The sequence below is a fragment of the Lytechinus variegatus genome, chromosome 17, assembly GCF_018143015.1.
Source record: "Lytechinus variegatus isolate NC3 chromosome 17, Lvar_3.0, whole genome shotgun sequence".
Classification (NCBI taxonomy): Eukaryota; Metazoa; Echinodermata; class Echinoidea; order Temnopleuroida; family Toxopneustidae; genus Lytechinus; species Lytechinus variegatus.
Window position 1 is genome coordinate 26,027,180 of NC_054756.1, and position 16,260 is coordinate 26,043,439.

General features: G+C 38.4%; 2 protein-coding genes across 2 annotated transcripts in view; one reads left to right on the plus strand and one right to left on the minus strand.

The window, feature by feature from the left end:
- The first annotated feature begins 428 nt into the window (after nt 1-428).
- Nucleotides 429-6,857, plus strand: LOC121431021 (40S ribosomal protein S12-like). The gene is made up of 5 exons (XM_041628484.1): nt 429-501; nt 623-657; nt 4,029-4,275; nt 5,168-5,269; nt 6,601-6,857. The coding sequence occupies exons 2-5, from the start codon at nt 641-643 to the stop codon at nt 6,655-6,657; spliced, it is 423 nt and encodes a 140-aa protein (XP_041484418.1). The 5' UTR covers nt 429-501; nt 623-640; the 3' UTR covers nt 6,658-6,857.
- Nucleotides 6,858-10,715: 3,858 nt separating this feature from the next.
- The window catches only part of LOC121430869 (nucleolar protein 10-like), a 27,284-nt gene continuing 21,739 nt past the window's right edge, over nt 10,716-16,260 (minus strand). The window contains exons 13-18 of the mRNA XM_041628293.1: nt 15,907-16,085; nt 14,676-14,759; nt 13,445-13,618; nt 12,101-12,342; nt 11,536-11,632; nt 10,716-11,162 (exon numbers count right to left, since the gene is read on the minus strand). Of these exons, the coding sequence (XP_041484227.1) occupies nt 11,043-11,162; nt 11,536-11,632; nt 12,101-12,342; nt 13,445-13,618; nt 14,676-14,759; nt 15,907-16,085 (896 nt within the window). The 3' untranslated portion in view covers nt 10,716-11,042. The remainder of the gene's footprint in view (nt 11,163-11,535; nt 11,633-12,100; nt 12,343-13,444; nt 13,619-14,675; nt 14,760-15,906; nt 16,086-16,260) is intronic.

A 16,260-nucleotide genomic window follows, 5' to 3' on the forward strand; every position in this document is an offset into this window, starting at 1 on the left:
TGCTATTTTTTACAATAAACTTTTGTCACTAAAAAAGAAAACCCCGGGGGGTACTAAGATTTGTTTTGGACGGTGTGTGCGGCTGAAGGTTCAAAACCCATATCCATATTTACGGGTCATTTTGGCAAAAAATATACCCATTATTTAGGATTTATTAAATTTGACAAGCAAAACAAAACAAAACAAAGGTTATCAACAAAAATTTGTGGAAAATATGCATGTTTAAAGCCAAAAATTGAGGCCATGTTGAGGGATTTTCTAGCATAAAACCATACCCCATGTTTAGGGATTTCTTCAAAACAAAATAATAAAAGCGACCTATTCCAGCTGCACATCCCCGTATGCCTTATTTCGTGAGTACCCCCCCCCCCCCCCGGCCCCCCGATACCAGTAGTGCTGTTGTAGCTACCGATCCGTAGCAGACGACACAAATCCCATACCCACAAGGCATTGCGCTTGTCTCTTCCTCTTTGAATTGAATTTCGTTCTTGCGGTTGACATGTAAGTGAATGTGAAGTAAAATCCCACTTTATCATGTATTTCGTAAATAATCTTGAATTCAAATATATTTCATACTGTAGAATGAATATTAAAGTATCATATTTTCTTGTTTTTATTTCAGCGAGGACGTCCGTACACAATGTCTGATGCGGAAGGGTGAGTAGATCGAGATCTTATTTTTTTTTCTTTTCGTCGGCGGAGACTGGTGCCGTGGCGTGGGTTGTGGGTACGTATGCGACTTCAACTTGCCCACGTGCGCCCGCCTGGTATGGTACTGTTCCGATCTCTGGCTTTGCCAGTGGCAGTGTATGCGTGCCGCTACGGCACCGCTGAACAGACTTCAACAGAATAATGACCGGATTTTTGTCAAAATGAAATACAGGACAATCGACAGAAAGGTTATCAAAGTCAAACATGACAAAGAGTGTACTTAGTGTTAGACTTGTGAAAAATATCAAGAATTGGTAGGCCTAGATTAGGGAAGATAAACGAAAGAATGAAGATGGAGAGAAAGAAAAAACAAAATAAAAAAAGAGATGAATTGAGAAGAAAGAAAAAAGTGAAGGAAAAAGATAACAATGAAAGAAAGTTAAAATAAAAGAAGTAAAGGAATAAAGAGGTCTAAGTTACGTTAGCCTAGTCATGCTAGCAGTAGAGGCGCACGGCCAATATGGGAGACTCCAATAGGGGAGACAATCTCCCACATTGGAGACTTGCTTTGCAAAAGGACAAAAGAAACAACACCAACAAAAGCATGATTTTTTCCACCCAAAATTTTGTCTCACTGAGGTCATAAGCCCATTTGTTTTGTGTGTGATTGACAACAAAAATCCTTATCAAAACAAAAGTAGACGGTGAATTTTTAAAGTAGACGGTGAAAAGGGGTAATTTGTCATGAGGAATCTGCTTATCACATTTTTATTTGCCGCCAAGGTAATCCTTTTGCTGCAAATGTAAACAAAGGAAATTAGTCTCCAAAACTGGAGACTGTCTCTGAAATTGGATACCCAAATTCTTTACAAAAGTCTCTGATATTGGAGATAATTTCCCACATTGGAGACAGTCTCCAATATTGGCCGTGCGCCTCTACTGACTAGGGTCAGATTCAATCAGTGGCTAACCGTGACCCCGATCCCGAGGAGACAAAGCATTGGGGGGGGGCACGGCATTGTTCACAAACAATGCAGTGCCCCCCCCCCAAAATCCCAATGCTTTGTCTCCTCTGGGTCACGGTCCGCTACTGGAGTCAATAATAGAGAAAATGTGTTTCCATCATTCTTTTTTTAAATGAATAGGCCTAGATTCTATAGAAAGAAATGAAGGGAAGATGATTAAATTAATGAAAGACGAAATAAGGAGGGAAAGGAAAAAATGTTAAAGCCTGGGTAGGCCTATATAGCTTTGGTAAAGGGTCAATAATGTGATTGATAATCGAATATCATCTAATATGACAGTCTTACTGAAGCGTAGAGACCGTAAGATATTTTTCCAACTGCACTTCTCTGAGAAAATTTCAAATATTTAGATCTTGGATATATAGCGCCCTCTATCTGCGATGCTTGTTTTAAATTTATAAAATGGGCATTCAAGCACTTATAATTTTAGTGATTAGATATCCAAAAGTTACAAAGAACATATCTTGAAAGTTTCAGCCCATTCCTTGATTTGGAATAGGATTTAATTGAAAGACAAAAACACACAGATATTTTAATTTGTTCGGGTGACCCGATCAAGTTAGATTTCCATGTAAAATCGCAAAATTTATCCTGTAAAACACATTTTCATTTCATATCCTCCACATCATAACTGTATAGGGCATATCCATTCCTATTAGCTAGCAATGAATTGGAATAGTGATAGGTGCATTTTTTGTGGATTTACCAAAACTATACACAAGCTTTAAGAAAAAGAGGAAAGAAAAATGTTTCCCTCATTCCTTGAAAGAATCAAAAGCAAACTATAAAGAAATAAGAAAAAAAAACAGGAAGGGAAAGAAAGAAGGGCTCTCATAATCCTGAGGCTGAGAGACTGAAGAAGCTTAATTTGCCTAGGCCTAGGCCTACTCTTGTTTATAGACGAGCTAGGGGTGACATCATAGAGACCTTAGATTCTTCACAAATATGACCCTGATGTTACCCCAAGACAAGTCTGCAACAGGTATTTCTCAAAATACAAAAACGTAGCATTTGAAAAGAGTCCCCGAAACACAATAAGGAGCCCCCGAAATATTACAAAAATTGAAAATGGAGCCTCGAAAAAAAAAAATTCCATGATATCTACCACTTTTTGGTCGAGTGATTTTAATAGTGACCCTTATTCAGATTTTTTTCGGAGGGGATATCATGCCTCGTCAATCTGTAAAATGAGAGAACAATAGATTTGGTCCACTGAATCTATTTGGTTTACTAGAGGCCGACTGGTAGTGTGTCAATCAATTCTATGGATTTGAGAATGTGGAACCTCTTGATAGGATCACAATGGGTTACAATGGTAGCAATGCCACATGTGCTTGTTCACAGGAATCAGGGGCCGATTGCACGAAAGGGTCTTTGCAAGGACCGTCTTTCGTGTCGCCCATCTTTTATGATGCGCCATGTGAAACACATTTTAAATAAATTACCTGCAAACATATTTCATTCATCCGTTAAAATTAACAAAATATTTGTTTATAAAATGATGTGATATATCATGAAATTGTAAAAATTTGATTTAAAAGCAAGCTAACGAATCTTATTTATCATAAATTTTAGAAACGCCCCGCTTATAGCATATCATAAAAGATGGGCGACATGAAAGATTGTCCTTGGAAAGACCCTTTCGTGCAATCGGCCCCAGATCTAGGCCTAATTATATATTTGAATGATTGTATCAAAAATAAATTACGAAAGAATGAAGAAATATTGGTTGACGAAATGTTTGAATGTTTCATAGGTAATTGGTATTATATACCAGCTTGGCGTTTACCAGCAAAATGCTGTCCTGCCGAGTTTCTACAGGAGTTACCACAAACAGAAACAGACATTTGGCATAGGGTGTGTACTATGAAAGACTGCATGCACGTAACTAAAAAGAAAAGTCATTTTCAAAGCTTAATTTGTTACTATACAAATGAACTTTTTGTTTGATGAGAGTCACTTTGATAGATTGAACAGGAAGATAATTGCCCAATGATGATGCTTAGGTTCCCTCTCCTGACTGTCTTACAGGGGTGAGGAGAAAACCCTTAAACATCGAACCCAATATTTCTTGCACTGAGGGCAATTTGGCTTTTGTTCTTATATTCTGACCCAATAGAGAGACTTATCCCTATGGTTGATCACAATCGCAGAACAGTAAATGCGTCTGTTGCACGCAGTCTAAGATGCTTGGGATACGTGTCCCCCCCCCTTGAAAAAAACAAAATGAATAGTGCTTGCTTTGTGCAGTCTGGACCAAAATTAACTTTCTTGTTTGACAACATTTATAAAAGATATAAAAGCTCAGCCTATGCTGACAGAAGTGTATTTTCTTTCCTTTTTTGTCTGCAGAGATGACCAACCTGCTGCTGCAGCCGCCGTTTCCGTCGGTGGTCCTATGGATGTGAACTCTGCCCTGCAGGAGGTGCTTAAGACTTCCCTGATCCACGGTGGTCTGGCCCGCGGTATCCACGAGGCTGCCAAGGCTTTAGACAAGCGCGAGGCCCATCTGTGTATCCTGGCCAACAACTGTGACGAGCCAACCTACAAGAAATTGGTGGAGGCTCTTTGCGTGGAACACAACATCAATCTCCTTAAGGTATGGCTTAGTAACCTCAATCTTGAAGCGACCTAAACTTGCCAAATCATGGAGAGACTTGCATTAAATATAATCCGTCTGTCATGAGAGCCGTCAGACTAATTTGATAAAGTTCGGACAGCACAGATTTGACCTAACTCGTGATCTTTATTTACTTTGGGTTGTCACAATTCTAATTTCCAACGATCTCAATTCCTAGACTCTTAGCAGGTCTCTTGATTGCTAAACAAAAATAAATATCTTCTTTGAAGTTCTGTGTTTCAATGTGAAAACACAGTTTACTTCCAGTTGGTTAGTCTACTAACTATTACCCTCCTGTATTAGACCTCCCAGACATGCCGGCGTCTATTACATAACACCCCCAGGCGTACACCTGAGTGTAAGACTTAAATCCCTTCTCCGTTCTGAGATTGGCCTTGATTTCCCCATGATTTGTCAATGAAAGGTGGTGTTAAGGTCTTAGAAAAACTTTCCAGTTTTGTTTTTAGTTTCTTCCTTCTTGGCCGGGATATTTAAATGTTTTTCAGTTGCACCCACTGCCTTTACATGTACATGTATGTTTGTCCTATATTAAAAAAAAAAAATTCTGAAGTGACTTCTCAATACTTAATGGGTTACATAGGCCTTCTTGAAGACTCTTCTGCCAGAGTCGGCCCCCTTCCCTTTCAAATTCATGTGGTCAATGTGCAAAATCATGTTAAATGTAGTAATTTGTAAGTCATTGTAAGTTTTTAAATGAAAGTAGATAAACTCAATTAAATTGTGAAAAGGGGCTTTTTTTGGAGGGGTCCAAATGAGAGTCAAAACCATATTTTCGCAAGTCCCAGATTATTTATCATTTTGGATCTTGAATGACCTGTGAGCGATATGTGTTGCTTTTTCTCTTTTTCAGGTCGATGACAACAAGAAGCTTGGCGAATGGTCTGGCCTATGTAAGATCGACAAGGAAGGCAAGGCCCGCAAAGTAGTGGCTTGTAGCTGTGTTGCAGTCAAGGTAAACCATTGACTCTTAATTTTGCGCTATTTTCAGTATATATGTGCAACCGTCCCCCATCATTTACAAGCAGTAGTGATTGATTTTTTTGTCTCTGCAAGCTTTTTTGGTCCTAAGAGAATAGCTTCTCAACTAAGTAATGTACAGTCCTCTAAAAATAAGCTATACAAAAGATTTTAATCATAGCAGTCTTTCAGATATGTTTATAAGATATGGGGGCTAGGGAGCATTTCATGAAAAGTTTTGTAAGAAATTTTCACTTATACTTTGGTCACATCTGCTCTACGGCGGCCGTACGGCTCGTCGAAAACAGTCATTTTATTCTTTTTAATTTCAACCACATTTATGCAGCTGGTACAAAAAATGTTAAAACAACTTTTCTACTCGCCTTACGGCCGCCGTAGAACACATGTGACCGAGGTATAACTGAATTAATTTTGACCAATCGGGAGCATTTCATAAAAGGATTTTATCTGACAAGTCCTTTTTTATCCGACTTTTACCATAGTAACAGTGCTTCTAACCCAATCAGAAGAGAGGAAAGTTGTCAGATCCGACAATTTGTTGGGTGAAAATTTTGATGAAAAGCTCTCCAGATGTAGCTTAGAACATCTGTCGGTGGAAATCACTGACAACACTTCGTGAAACTCCCCTGATGGTTAGGACACTTGGACCATGATTGAACAGAAAGATAATTGTCCAATGATGATGCCTAGGTTCCCTCTCCTGACTGTCTTACAGGGGTGAGGAGAAAACCCTTAAACATCGAACCCAATATTTCTTGCACTGAGGGCAATTCTGTCTGTTCAAATCGACTGGAAGATGTTGGGATTATGTGTGCGTACGTCTGTTACTGTTGGTTCCGCAGAAGAGCGTTGAAGGGGATTCTTTATTGTTTCCATTTGAATGTGCATTTATGGAATCAATGATAAAATGATATTGGTGGATACTAGTATTTCATCAGACACACCATCTCATACCTCTGAAAAAAAATTGTTCATCATATTCTATTAAACAATGAGTTTATGGAATTACTGCAACCTCCGACTACTTGTATCATTTTTACAACAGAATGTTGTAAGACTTGGAAGATCAAGTTCAGTTGACAGCTAAAATGTAAGAATAATTCAAAGATCCATTTTACCCTTTGTTTTATAAAAGTTATGAAGTTTTATGAATATGAAAAGAAACATGAAACAAAGTTTTAGGACATTTGCAGAAAAGTCATTTCTGTAATTATCTTGTCTTTCCAACAGCCCCCACCCCCCTTCATTCACTTTCATGTAGTTCTCTAATAATTCTTCATTTCTCTTTTCTGTATGTTCCTTCAGGATTACGGAAAGGAATCTCCAGCCTTGGATGTCATCAAGGATTACTTCAGCAAATAATTCATGATGGCCACAACAGCCGGCCAGTACTAAGCAACTTTCGTCAACTAAGCACCCCTCTTGCAGTGCAGCGATTCACCATGGGCTAGAAAGGACACCTAAGGACATCTATGTTGGGTGTCCTTTCTAGATTATCATCTCCCCATTCCATAGTGAGCAGCTGTAACAACTGGTCAATAAAAGTAACAAGATCAAGTGCATTTCTTCTGTACCTGTTCATTGTCTTCTTTGTTTTGGTTAAAACAGTGTTTTGAAAGTTACTTAATTGCGGTCTGAAAGACGTTTGAAAGGTGAATTTGATCCATGTCCCATTCGGCCAGAAATGTTCTCAATGAAAGACCTTAGATTTTTTTTATCAAACGGGTGAAACTTTCTCATCTCAACCATAATTTTAGAGTAATTTATTAAATCATTTCTTTTTTCAAAAATCCATTCCAAAAAGTAGTACATATCACTTTTGTAAAGATGGGGGACTAATGGTTCAGAAAATTTTAAGCAAGGCATTGTATTGATATCAAATTGATACAAGGTCATCAGAGTATAAATTGGTGGATAAAAATTTCTGTAAAAAAATAGCTACTAGCTAGGCAGAAATTCTTTTCTGTATGCTTCAGGTTTAACCGAAAAATTGGTGAATTTCTGGTTTTTCATTGACTTCAGCGAGTTGTGTACGAGATATTTATGAGAAAGATATGTACAAGAGATGGTAGGGGAATTGAGAGGAGAGGGAAAGTTGGGATGGTCGTGAGAGAGGGAGTGAGTGCTAAGAGAGAGATGGTGAATTGGAAAAGGGTGGAGACGAAGGGGGGGGGGGGGGGGTTGGAAGGATATACTGGGGAAAGAAACGAGGTAGAAAGAGAAACTAGGGAAAGGGGTTGAGATGGGGAAAGGAAAGAGGGGGGTGGCCGGGGGAGAAGGGTCGTGAGTGAAGGAGATGGGGAAAGACATGAGGGGTTGGGATGAGAAAGGAGAGAGACGAGAGGCGGAAAGGGGTGGTGAAGGGAAATGAGGCAGGAAGGGGGAGAGAGAGCTATGCTATGTGGAGGATACTGACTGAAAGAGAGATAGGTTAAAAGAGAGACAAAGGGGTGGGGATTAGACGGGAAATGAGAACTAGAAGAGACCAGGGGGTCAAAGCATGAATTGCGTTTAGCAAAATGAATTTTTCACATGAAAAGTACAGAACTGAAACAGATTTGCTGATATTTGTCTCCAGCAATTCTATACCTCGACCCCCATCTTTTTTCTCAACCACCAAATTCTTCCATTCTGCAGTTTTCTGTATCTTTCTTTTTCATTCTCACACTTCCTCTCAATTCTACCAGTCTTTCTTTCTCCCCCCCTTTATCTCTCCCAATCCCTTTCACTGTCCCCCATCTCTCCCGTATCTCGCGCAACAAGGCCACTGCCTAGTTTTTGAGAGGAAAGAAAAACAGAATCAAATTGATCTGTATTACAGTGTACAATGGCCCTCTTCAGGCAACCACTTCATAAAACACACCTTCCAGTACCCACGCACAGCACACGATCAAAATCAAGGTCTCCATGAAAGTCGTCAATGGAAAGCAATAGCAGCGGCACTGTTTCTTTTTTAGGTTCCATTTGCTCCAGTGACAATCGCTCCAAACATGAAACCTCGTCTCCAAAATTAAATAAACCCCAATCCTTATTTTTACATTATTCTAGGCAACCCAGCTATAGCCGGGGTAATAATAGCAGGGCCTGCTGGGAGAACAGTTTTCAGGACTCGAGTGGCTTCCCTGAGTAAATATACCTATATTATTATTATTCTGAACCAAAAACTATATTACAACCCTAACTCTAACTCAGTGCCCTCTGATATACTAAGACCAGGGAAAATGTCACAGGAGCAAATGTTATGCCCCCTTTGTTTGCAACAGGCCATCTCATTAATAAAAAGTCCCCAATATGTTAATATTCTAATGCATATAAATATGTCATTTGTAAACCTCCATATGCATCCTGCCGTCCACTGACAAAAGGAAGTAACTGATTTTTTCCCCAAAGTTACTTTTTCTCGATTTAATTTGATTTCTGTATGCTCTACATATCAGGCCAGCTCTACATGATGTTCAAGGAATTGGAGTCGCATAGCCCTCAATTTCTGACATAGAGATGTTTTCAAAAGCAAGTAACAAACATGTTTTTTTTACAAGATAACAACCACACATTTTCTAAGAAACTAATTTCACAGAGTTCCTTCCTTTTGTCAGTAGATGGCAGCACTCAACCAGAAGAAAAACAATTTACTCTGGTTTTTTTCCTTTTACATGTACATTTAATATGCATATAATGTAAACAAATTTATTATGATATTCAACATGTATTTGTACAGTTAAAATCATGTCCAAGTTGTTTTTTTTGACAATACATGATAGTTGCTTCAAATGGACTGCACTTCAAATGGAATAAAAAAAAATTATAAAACTAGAGGGTTGGACAGGGGGGGGGGATGAAATTTACCAGAACTTTCCCTGATGCTATACAATTTTTGTCCCAAAATAAGTCAGTGCATTCTTAGAACCAAATTTAAACAAATTGGAAAAGTCTCACAAAGCAAAGGAACATTTTGCTATTCAATTTTAGTAACACCCCCCCCCAAATTTTGTGAAGGATTTTAATATATAAATGAATGGAACCTAACCAGGTGGGTGTTTCATAAAGCTGTTCGTAAGATACAAATGACTACGCACGACTGGTGATCCTTTCTTGTGCTGTGATATCTCTATCTAATTGAGTTATGACCTAAGAACATGCTCCAGTCGGACGTAAATTCGTTTGTAACATTACGAACAGCTTTATGAAACACCCACCTGTTTTCATATCATTAGGCACTTGAATCACTTTTTGCTTTCAAAGTTAACCAAAACTGAATTCTAGAACCATTTCAGTCATTAAAGCAATAAAACATCAGAAAAAGAAACAATAAAAAACATAAAAACTTAAATATATCAATAACAAAAACAAATTCATGATCGATAATTTGCATACTACTCTCATGGAGTTCTTTCCTTATCTTTGTATAGTATCATTATGAGTTGATATAATACATCAAAATAGAGGGGAATGACAATTGAAGTAAAATCATATCCATATATTTCTCATAATTAAATATACTAAATATTACCCCCCCCCCATACATCAAGCAAGACTGCTTGTGCCTGATTAAACATTAGTCCAAAATTTTGCACCAATTAGACAATCATAGAAAATTCAATAAAAATGATATCTCCCCTGCCTCAAAACGATCATGATACATGTCCAATTGCAATTCTGACATATTCACTTTTCAATTTGTTTTCCCCAAAATTTCACTTTTAAAAGGTCGTTTGGGTTCGAGGGGGATGGTTTGAGAGGGGGGGGGGGGGGGCAGTGAAGGAAGACCTGGAAGAAGCAACTTGAGGAGAATAGAAATATGGGTTAAAAGGATGGAGGATGCATCCTCTTCATGAGGGGGGTAAGGACGATTGCCTCGAGCTGGGAGGAAAAAAAGGGCACTTGAGAGCCAATAGAGAGCACTAATCATCAGTTTCTTTCTACTTTGGACCCACTGATAACCAAATCCTGTCAGTCCCATTGGCTTTATGCAGAGATCACATGGTTCCAGTAGGCAATGGGTTAACCTGCTGAATATACTGAATTCTGTGATTCCCATAGGCTTTGTACAGAGATCACATGGTTCCAGTAGGCAATGGGTTAACCTGTTGACTACTGAATTCTGTGATTCCCATAGGCTTTGTAAAGAGATCACATGGTACCAGTAGGCAATGGGTTAACCTGTTGACTACTGAATTCTGTGATTCCCATAGGCTTTGTACAGAGATCACATGGTACCAGTAGGCAATGGGTTAACCTGTTGACTATACTGAATTCTGTCATTCCCATAGGCTTTATACAGAAATCATATGGTACCAGTAGGCAATGGGTTAACCTTTTGACTACTGAATTCTGTCATTCCCATAGGCTTTGTACAGAGATCACATGGTACCAGTAGGCAATGGGTTAACCTGTTGACTACTGAATTCTGTGATTCCCATAGGCTTTGTACAGAGATCACCTGGTTCCAGTAGGCAATGGGTTAACCTGTTGACTATTGAATTCTGTCAATCCCATAGCCTTTGTACAGGGTCCACCCAGTTACAGTAGCAAATGGGTTAAGGATCACACCCCTTTTTGCTGACAGGAAAATGATGTCAACCTGCAAGAGAAGTTGCCAATTTCCTGATCTGGTTTTCCCCTCAATTTCATGGTGTCATACAGATCTACAGCCGTACGCAGCAGTATCATGGTGACATTTTCTCTTGGGCAGGTGACCAAGTGAAACGTTCGAGCAGCTTCTGAGGGATAATAAAGTCCTAGTGACGTCATGACGTGGCCGACCGATGGTGCTTTTTCTTTGAGAGATTGCCAGCCGACCGACGGAGTTTCCTCCTCTCTTTATGGTGCTCAGCCGCTTCTTCTCGTCTTTTCCTGTTCTTTTCATTCTGGAACAGAGAAAGAATAAAGGTTTTAGCATGTTTGAGGTTGCAGACAAAAACCCCAAAACATTGTTATATAAATGTATGTGAAGGTAGCATGTAATTGGAAAGTGTTACCACTGAGCTTGCATATGACCCATCTGGTTTAGCATCTTTTATCATTACTCATTTCAGAATTGAAAAGTACATCATATTCATACAACGTAATCAGCAATATAATGAACATAACAGGGTAAAGATTATGCACCCACTGGATTACCGGTTCTGGATGAACACATACATGTAACAGTAAATGGTTCCCTGAACCGGTTTCCACAAAACTAGTTATAGGTCAGGCAAGGTTCAAAATAGAAACACAAGATGCAAACTTTTGGCATACCTTGACAGACTTGAAGCTGATTTGTTGATTTCCCAAAGATGACGATGTTTTCCTCAAAAAGTCTGCTTCTTTTGCGACCCTCTCTGCAAGACTGGCTCTGCACAATAAAATGAAATATTGTTTTTCATTCGGCATTATCAGCAAAAAAAAACATATATAAGTAATGGGAAATAGTATAATTACATGAATGCCGGGGAAAGAAAAACATTAACTTAATAATTTAAATTGACACCACATTCATATATCACAGGCAGTTGACTGTCAGGTCTGAATTTTTTTTTGTATGATTAGCAAACCTTAGTGTTACACCAGTGTTGTTACTGAAGTGATCATTGGAAGACATTTGTTTGTTTATTTGATTTATATTTCACCATGCATAACACAAATAAATTGACAGAATACAGTGTTGCATTGATAATACATAGTGGGTACTAAGCAGTTTAGTTCCTATTTAAAATGAAAGCCTAGTTAAATTGAGACACATATTTAAAAAGTTCTTCTATGTCACAAAAATGGACCCAACTAGATGGAATGACCCTTTTCCGAAAAGGAAAACTGCACCTACTTCTTTAATCTCTTCATTGCTCCGTCCGTTTTCTTCGATGCCATGCTGAACTCCTGCCCCGATTTCAGCTCATAGAATTTTGGTCCCGACGTCTGACTGTCCCGTGCTGCTGCTTCCCTTTTCATCTTCTTCTCCTGGCGGAGAGCGAAGTGTTGCCTCCGAAGCTCCTCCTGCCATGACCTATCATCCTCATCGGAGCTGCTGTCTCCATCACTGCTCGCGTGTCCTTCCATTTCTTCATCCTATAGTCAGGAAAACAAAACAAAAGCAAAAATAAACGAAAAGATCCTCTTTAATAAGAAATAATAATACCGGTAGTAATAATAACACTAATAATAATAATGCCAATATGCACCATTTACATAGCGCTACATACTTTCCTACCGGGTACCCATTTACTACACCTGGGTAGAGAGTAGCAAATGTAGATAAATGCCTTGCCAAAGGACGCGAGTGCTGCGGTGGGATTAGAACCACGGACCTTGTTGTTCAAAGTCCAGAGACATATCAACTTACCCACAATAACAAGAACAAAAACAATAATAATAATAACATATATTTTTCCCAGACACCTTACTTCAATACTAAAACTGCCCTACCAGCGGTCCACTCATCGTGTAATGTGCCATTGTCCCCCCTCTTCATTCTAATATGTCGAGTGCCTGGCTAGCCAGAAGGCACAAGGTCTGCGATATTTCAAAAAGTCTTTGGTATGACTCAGCCATGGATCTAAACCTCAACATCTCCGTCACAAGGTGGACACTTTGGCAGAGACCGGTGAGTGCAGCTATTTATCACTTTAAGTCCTATATTTCCATATCTTGTTCTACAAATCAAAAATTTCATGTTACTATATTCCAACCCATGTAGGAGTATGGAAGTAAGATTACTTAACAGAATTTCTCAATTTTCCTGCCCAAATTTATGGTCACATTTATCGGGTCGTAACATTATATTCTCTTTGTAGCAAAGTACAGTAAAATACAGACATAAAGTGGCAGAATTTATGCAATGAAAATATAACAAGGGTGACTTAATTCAAGCTGGCACATTGAGAATACAAGCTTGGTAATCTCAATTCAATTCAATTCAATTTATTTTTCACATATTTAAGTAAAATCATACACATAAAAAAGACATAGATCAAAAAATGTGGAGGGGATTGACAAAGGCCATATTGATCTATCAAGGTCAATCCCCAATGAAAAATAAATGGAATAAATAAATTACATATGAGAAGCTCTTTCTGTAGTCCTAATAGACCTGCTGGTCTATACCAATAGCTTTATGAAAACCAATATGGAAACATCACAAAACAAAAGGATTGGGATTTGGTGAACAAACCTGTGGGTCTAGTTCCTCAAACTGTTCCACAATCGCCGGCTTCTCTCTCTTCTTGGATTGCTTGTTGACCAAAGGTTGGACTAGCCTAAATTCCTCACTCTGCTCGTCAACCTGGAAGTCTGGATTCTTGAAGAGCGCCGAGAAACGATCGTCGGACAAAATGTTGGCTGCCCCCTGCACACACACAAAAAAACTTTCTTATTAACACTTTTTTAAAGCCACATTGCATACTTTATTAATTAGCGCACGAAAATGGGTATATTGATTTAGATTGACTAAGTTCCGGTTGTGACAATGAATTTCTGAGGAAATATGTCTCAGAGAGATAATAAAAATTTGATTCTAATAAGCCTAAAATTAGAGTATAGTATAATATTTTTGTTTAAATTGCCAACATAATCGGCTAGCTGTTGTTTTGCTATGCTCATCCACAGCACAGAGAAATGCATGTATGGGACTACAATCACAAATATTTGGCCAAAACCTTTCAGCTCCTTATTGGTAATGAATATACATGTCAGCGCTGAACTGGAGAGTAATTCTTCTCGGTGAAATGTCAAGTTATATTCTTCCTAAATAACATGAAAAGAAATTGAAGAAATCTTTGTCTTCACTCCTCCAACAATAAGAATCGATGTACATTGTGCTGCTTTCAACCCAGGAGAAATACATAAAGCAGGGAAGAATTTTGATTTACAAATTTGAATAACATTTTGGTCGTAAGAGAAAAAGGTCTCAACTAAGTAATGTACAGTCCTCTGTAAAAATATGCTATAAAAAAGACTTTATGCCTAGCAGTCTTTAAAAAAATGTGGAGCAAACTGCGATGCGATACCAGGAAAGTTGTACCCTGTAAAGGTACCCAGCAGTCATAATTTGAAGAATAACATTGTCGGGGTTCCCACAGAAATTTGAAAACAGAATTCCATGACTCTTCCATGACTAAATTGCTGCTTTTCAGGACTTCCCATGACATCATGGGAGTTATGTCGAATTTGGGATGTCACAAAGCTGGGAAAAATGAAAATCATGAACACCAATGATAATAGCAGAGTATGAGAGTTGCGAGACACGACAAACTGGAAAGCTGCCATAGCCAAGAGGTAAATGCAATTTCATGACTTTTCACAAATTTTCTGAATTCCCTGACTTTCCATGACCACAAATTTTCCAGGATTTTCGAAGAATTTCCATGACAGTGGGAACCCTGATCGTTTATAGAATACTGCACCTCTTTCTTTGCTTTCTTGGCCTTCTCCGACAGTTGCTCTTCTTGGAGTTTTTCCGCGAGGGCAGCATTGACGGACGGCAGTTTCTGAAATTAAAAAAAATATAAACAAGCAACACTCTACTTTGTCTCTTTCTTGCAGGCCTTGTCTTTGTCCCTTTCAGTCCCTCGACCCTCGAATACCAAGTGATTGATATTAAACCTGATTTTATGGTCAATTGCATTGGTCGTTATGTGCAAACAACTGAACATTTAAACTGCATGATCAATTGCTAGGATTTTTTGTCTCATGGCTCAATGATCATTACATGCTGAATCCATAATAGAGGGCAAAAGCTTATAGATGACATCGATCGTGTAACACAAACTTACAATCAATTGCATATTCAAAAGAATGATTTAATATTTCAAGAATAATAAAAGAATAACATATACATTGTTATACACATTATGCAGGGATAAAAAAAAAATACCCCTGTTAATTTCACAACTAGACTACTGACATCATGACCACCATGGTTTCCCTTTTTTTAAGCCTTTGAGGCTTTTTGGGATACCTTTTCTTTCATTTTTTTTTAAATCTCAATGTTTCATGATTATATTTGTATATTATGTTCAAAATAATGTATGATATTTGTATGTTTTTATTTGTACATAATATTGAAAGAAATAAATGAGAGTATTTCCGCTCTCCCACAATCAAAATCAACCCCTTCTCCTCTTAATCACTATCACTATTATCATCACAATACCCGGTAACCATCACCACCACAATAATTAACACCACTATCTCAATCATTACGGTCATCGTCATCATAATATCCACCACTACCAAGAACATTATCGTAACCAACATCAACAAACCCATCACAATAATCACAAAATCATGACCATCATCATCACCATTACCATCAACGTCGTCGTCATCATCATCATCACCATCTTCATCATCATCATCATCATCATCATCATCACCACCATCATCATCATCACCATCTTATTGATCATTACCACCATCTTCATCATCATCATCACCATCATCATCACCATCATCATCTTCACCATCTTATTCATCATTACCACCATCATCATCCTCTCTTTCATCATCATCATCATCATTATCATCATCATGGTGAGGTCATCTTCATCATCATTACAACCAACCCAGCCATCATTACTATCATCGTCATCATCACCTCATCATAACCATCGTCGTCACAATTATCATCGTTACCTTGACTTTGACACGGCTAGTTCGCTGCTCCTCAATCTTCTCTTTGATCTTGTTTTTCCTGTACTCCTGGTAAGCGAAAGGATCAGCAATAGACTTAGCCTTGTGATAAAGCCTAATGTCTATGAAGTAACCGTGCATGTAAGCTCGAAGCAGAGAAGTGCCGATTAGATGGCTCAAACCTAGAAAACAAGTGTAAATGTAAGAATTTTTACCTTGAAAAATTAACCCTTATTAAAGTTCATGACTGTGCCGCTCACTGGCTTTTTACTTTCAAGTCTTGCGCATCTTTTGGGACCAAAATTTGCAATGCCTGGGTACGCGGTTCCGAAATTAAGCTACATTGTCAGATCAAAA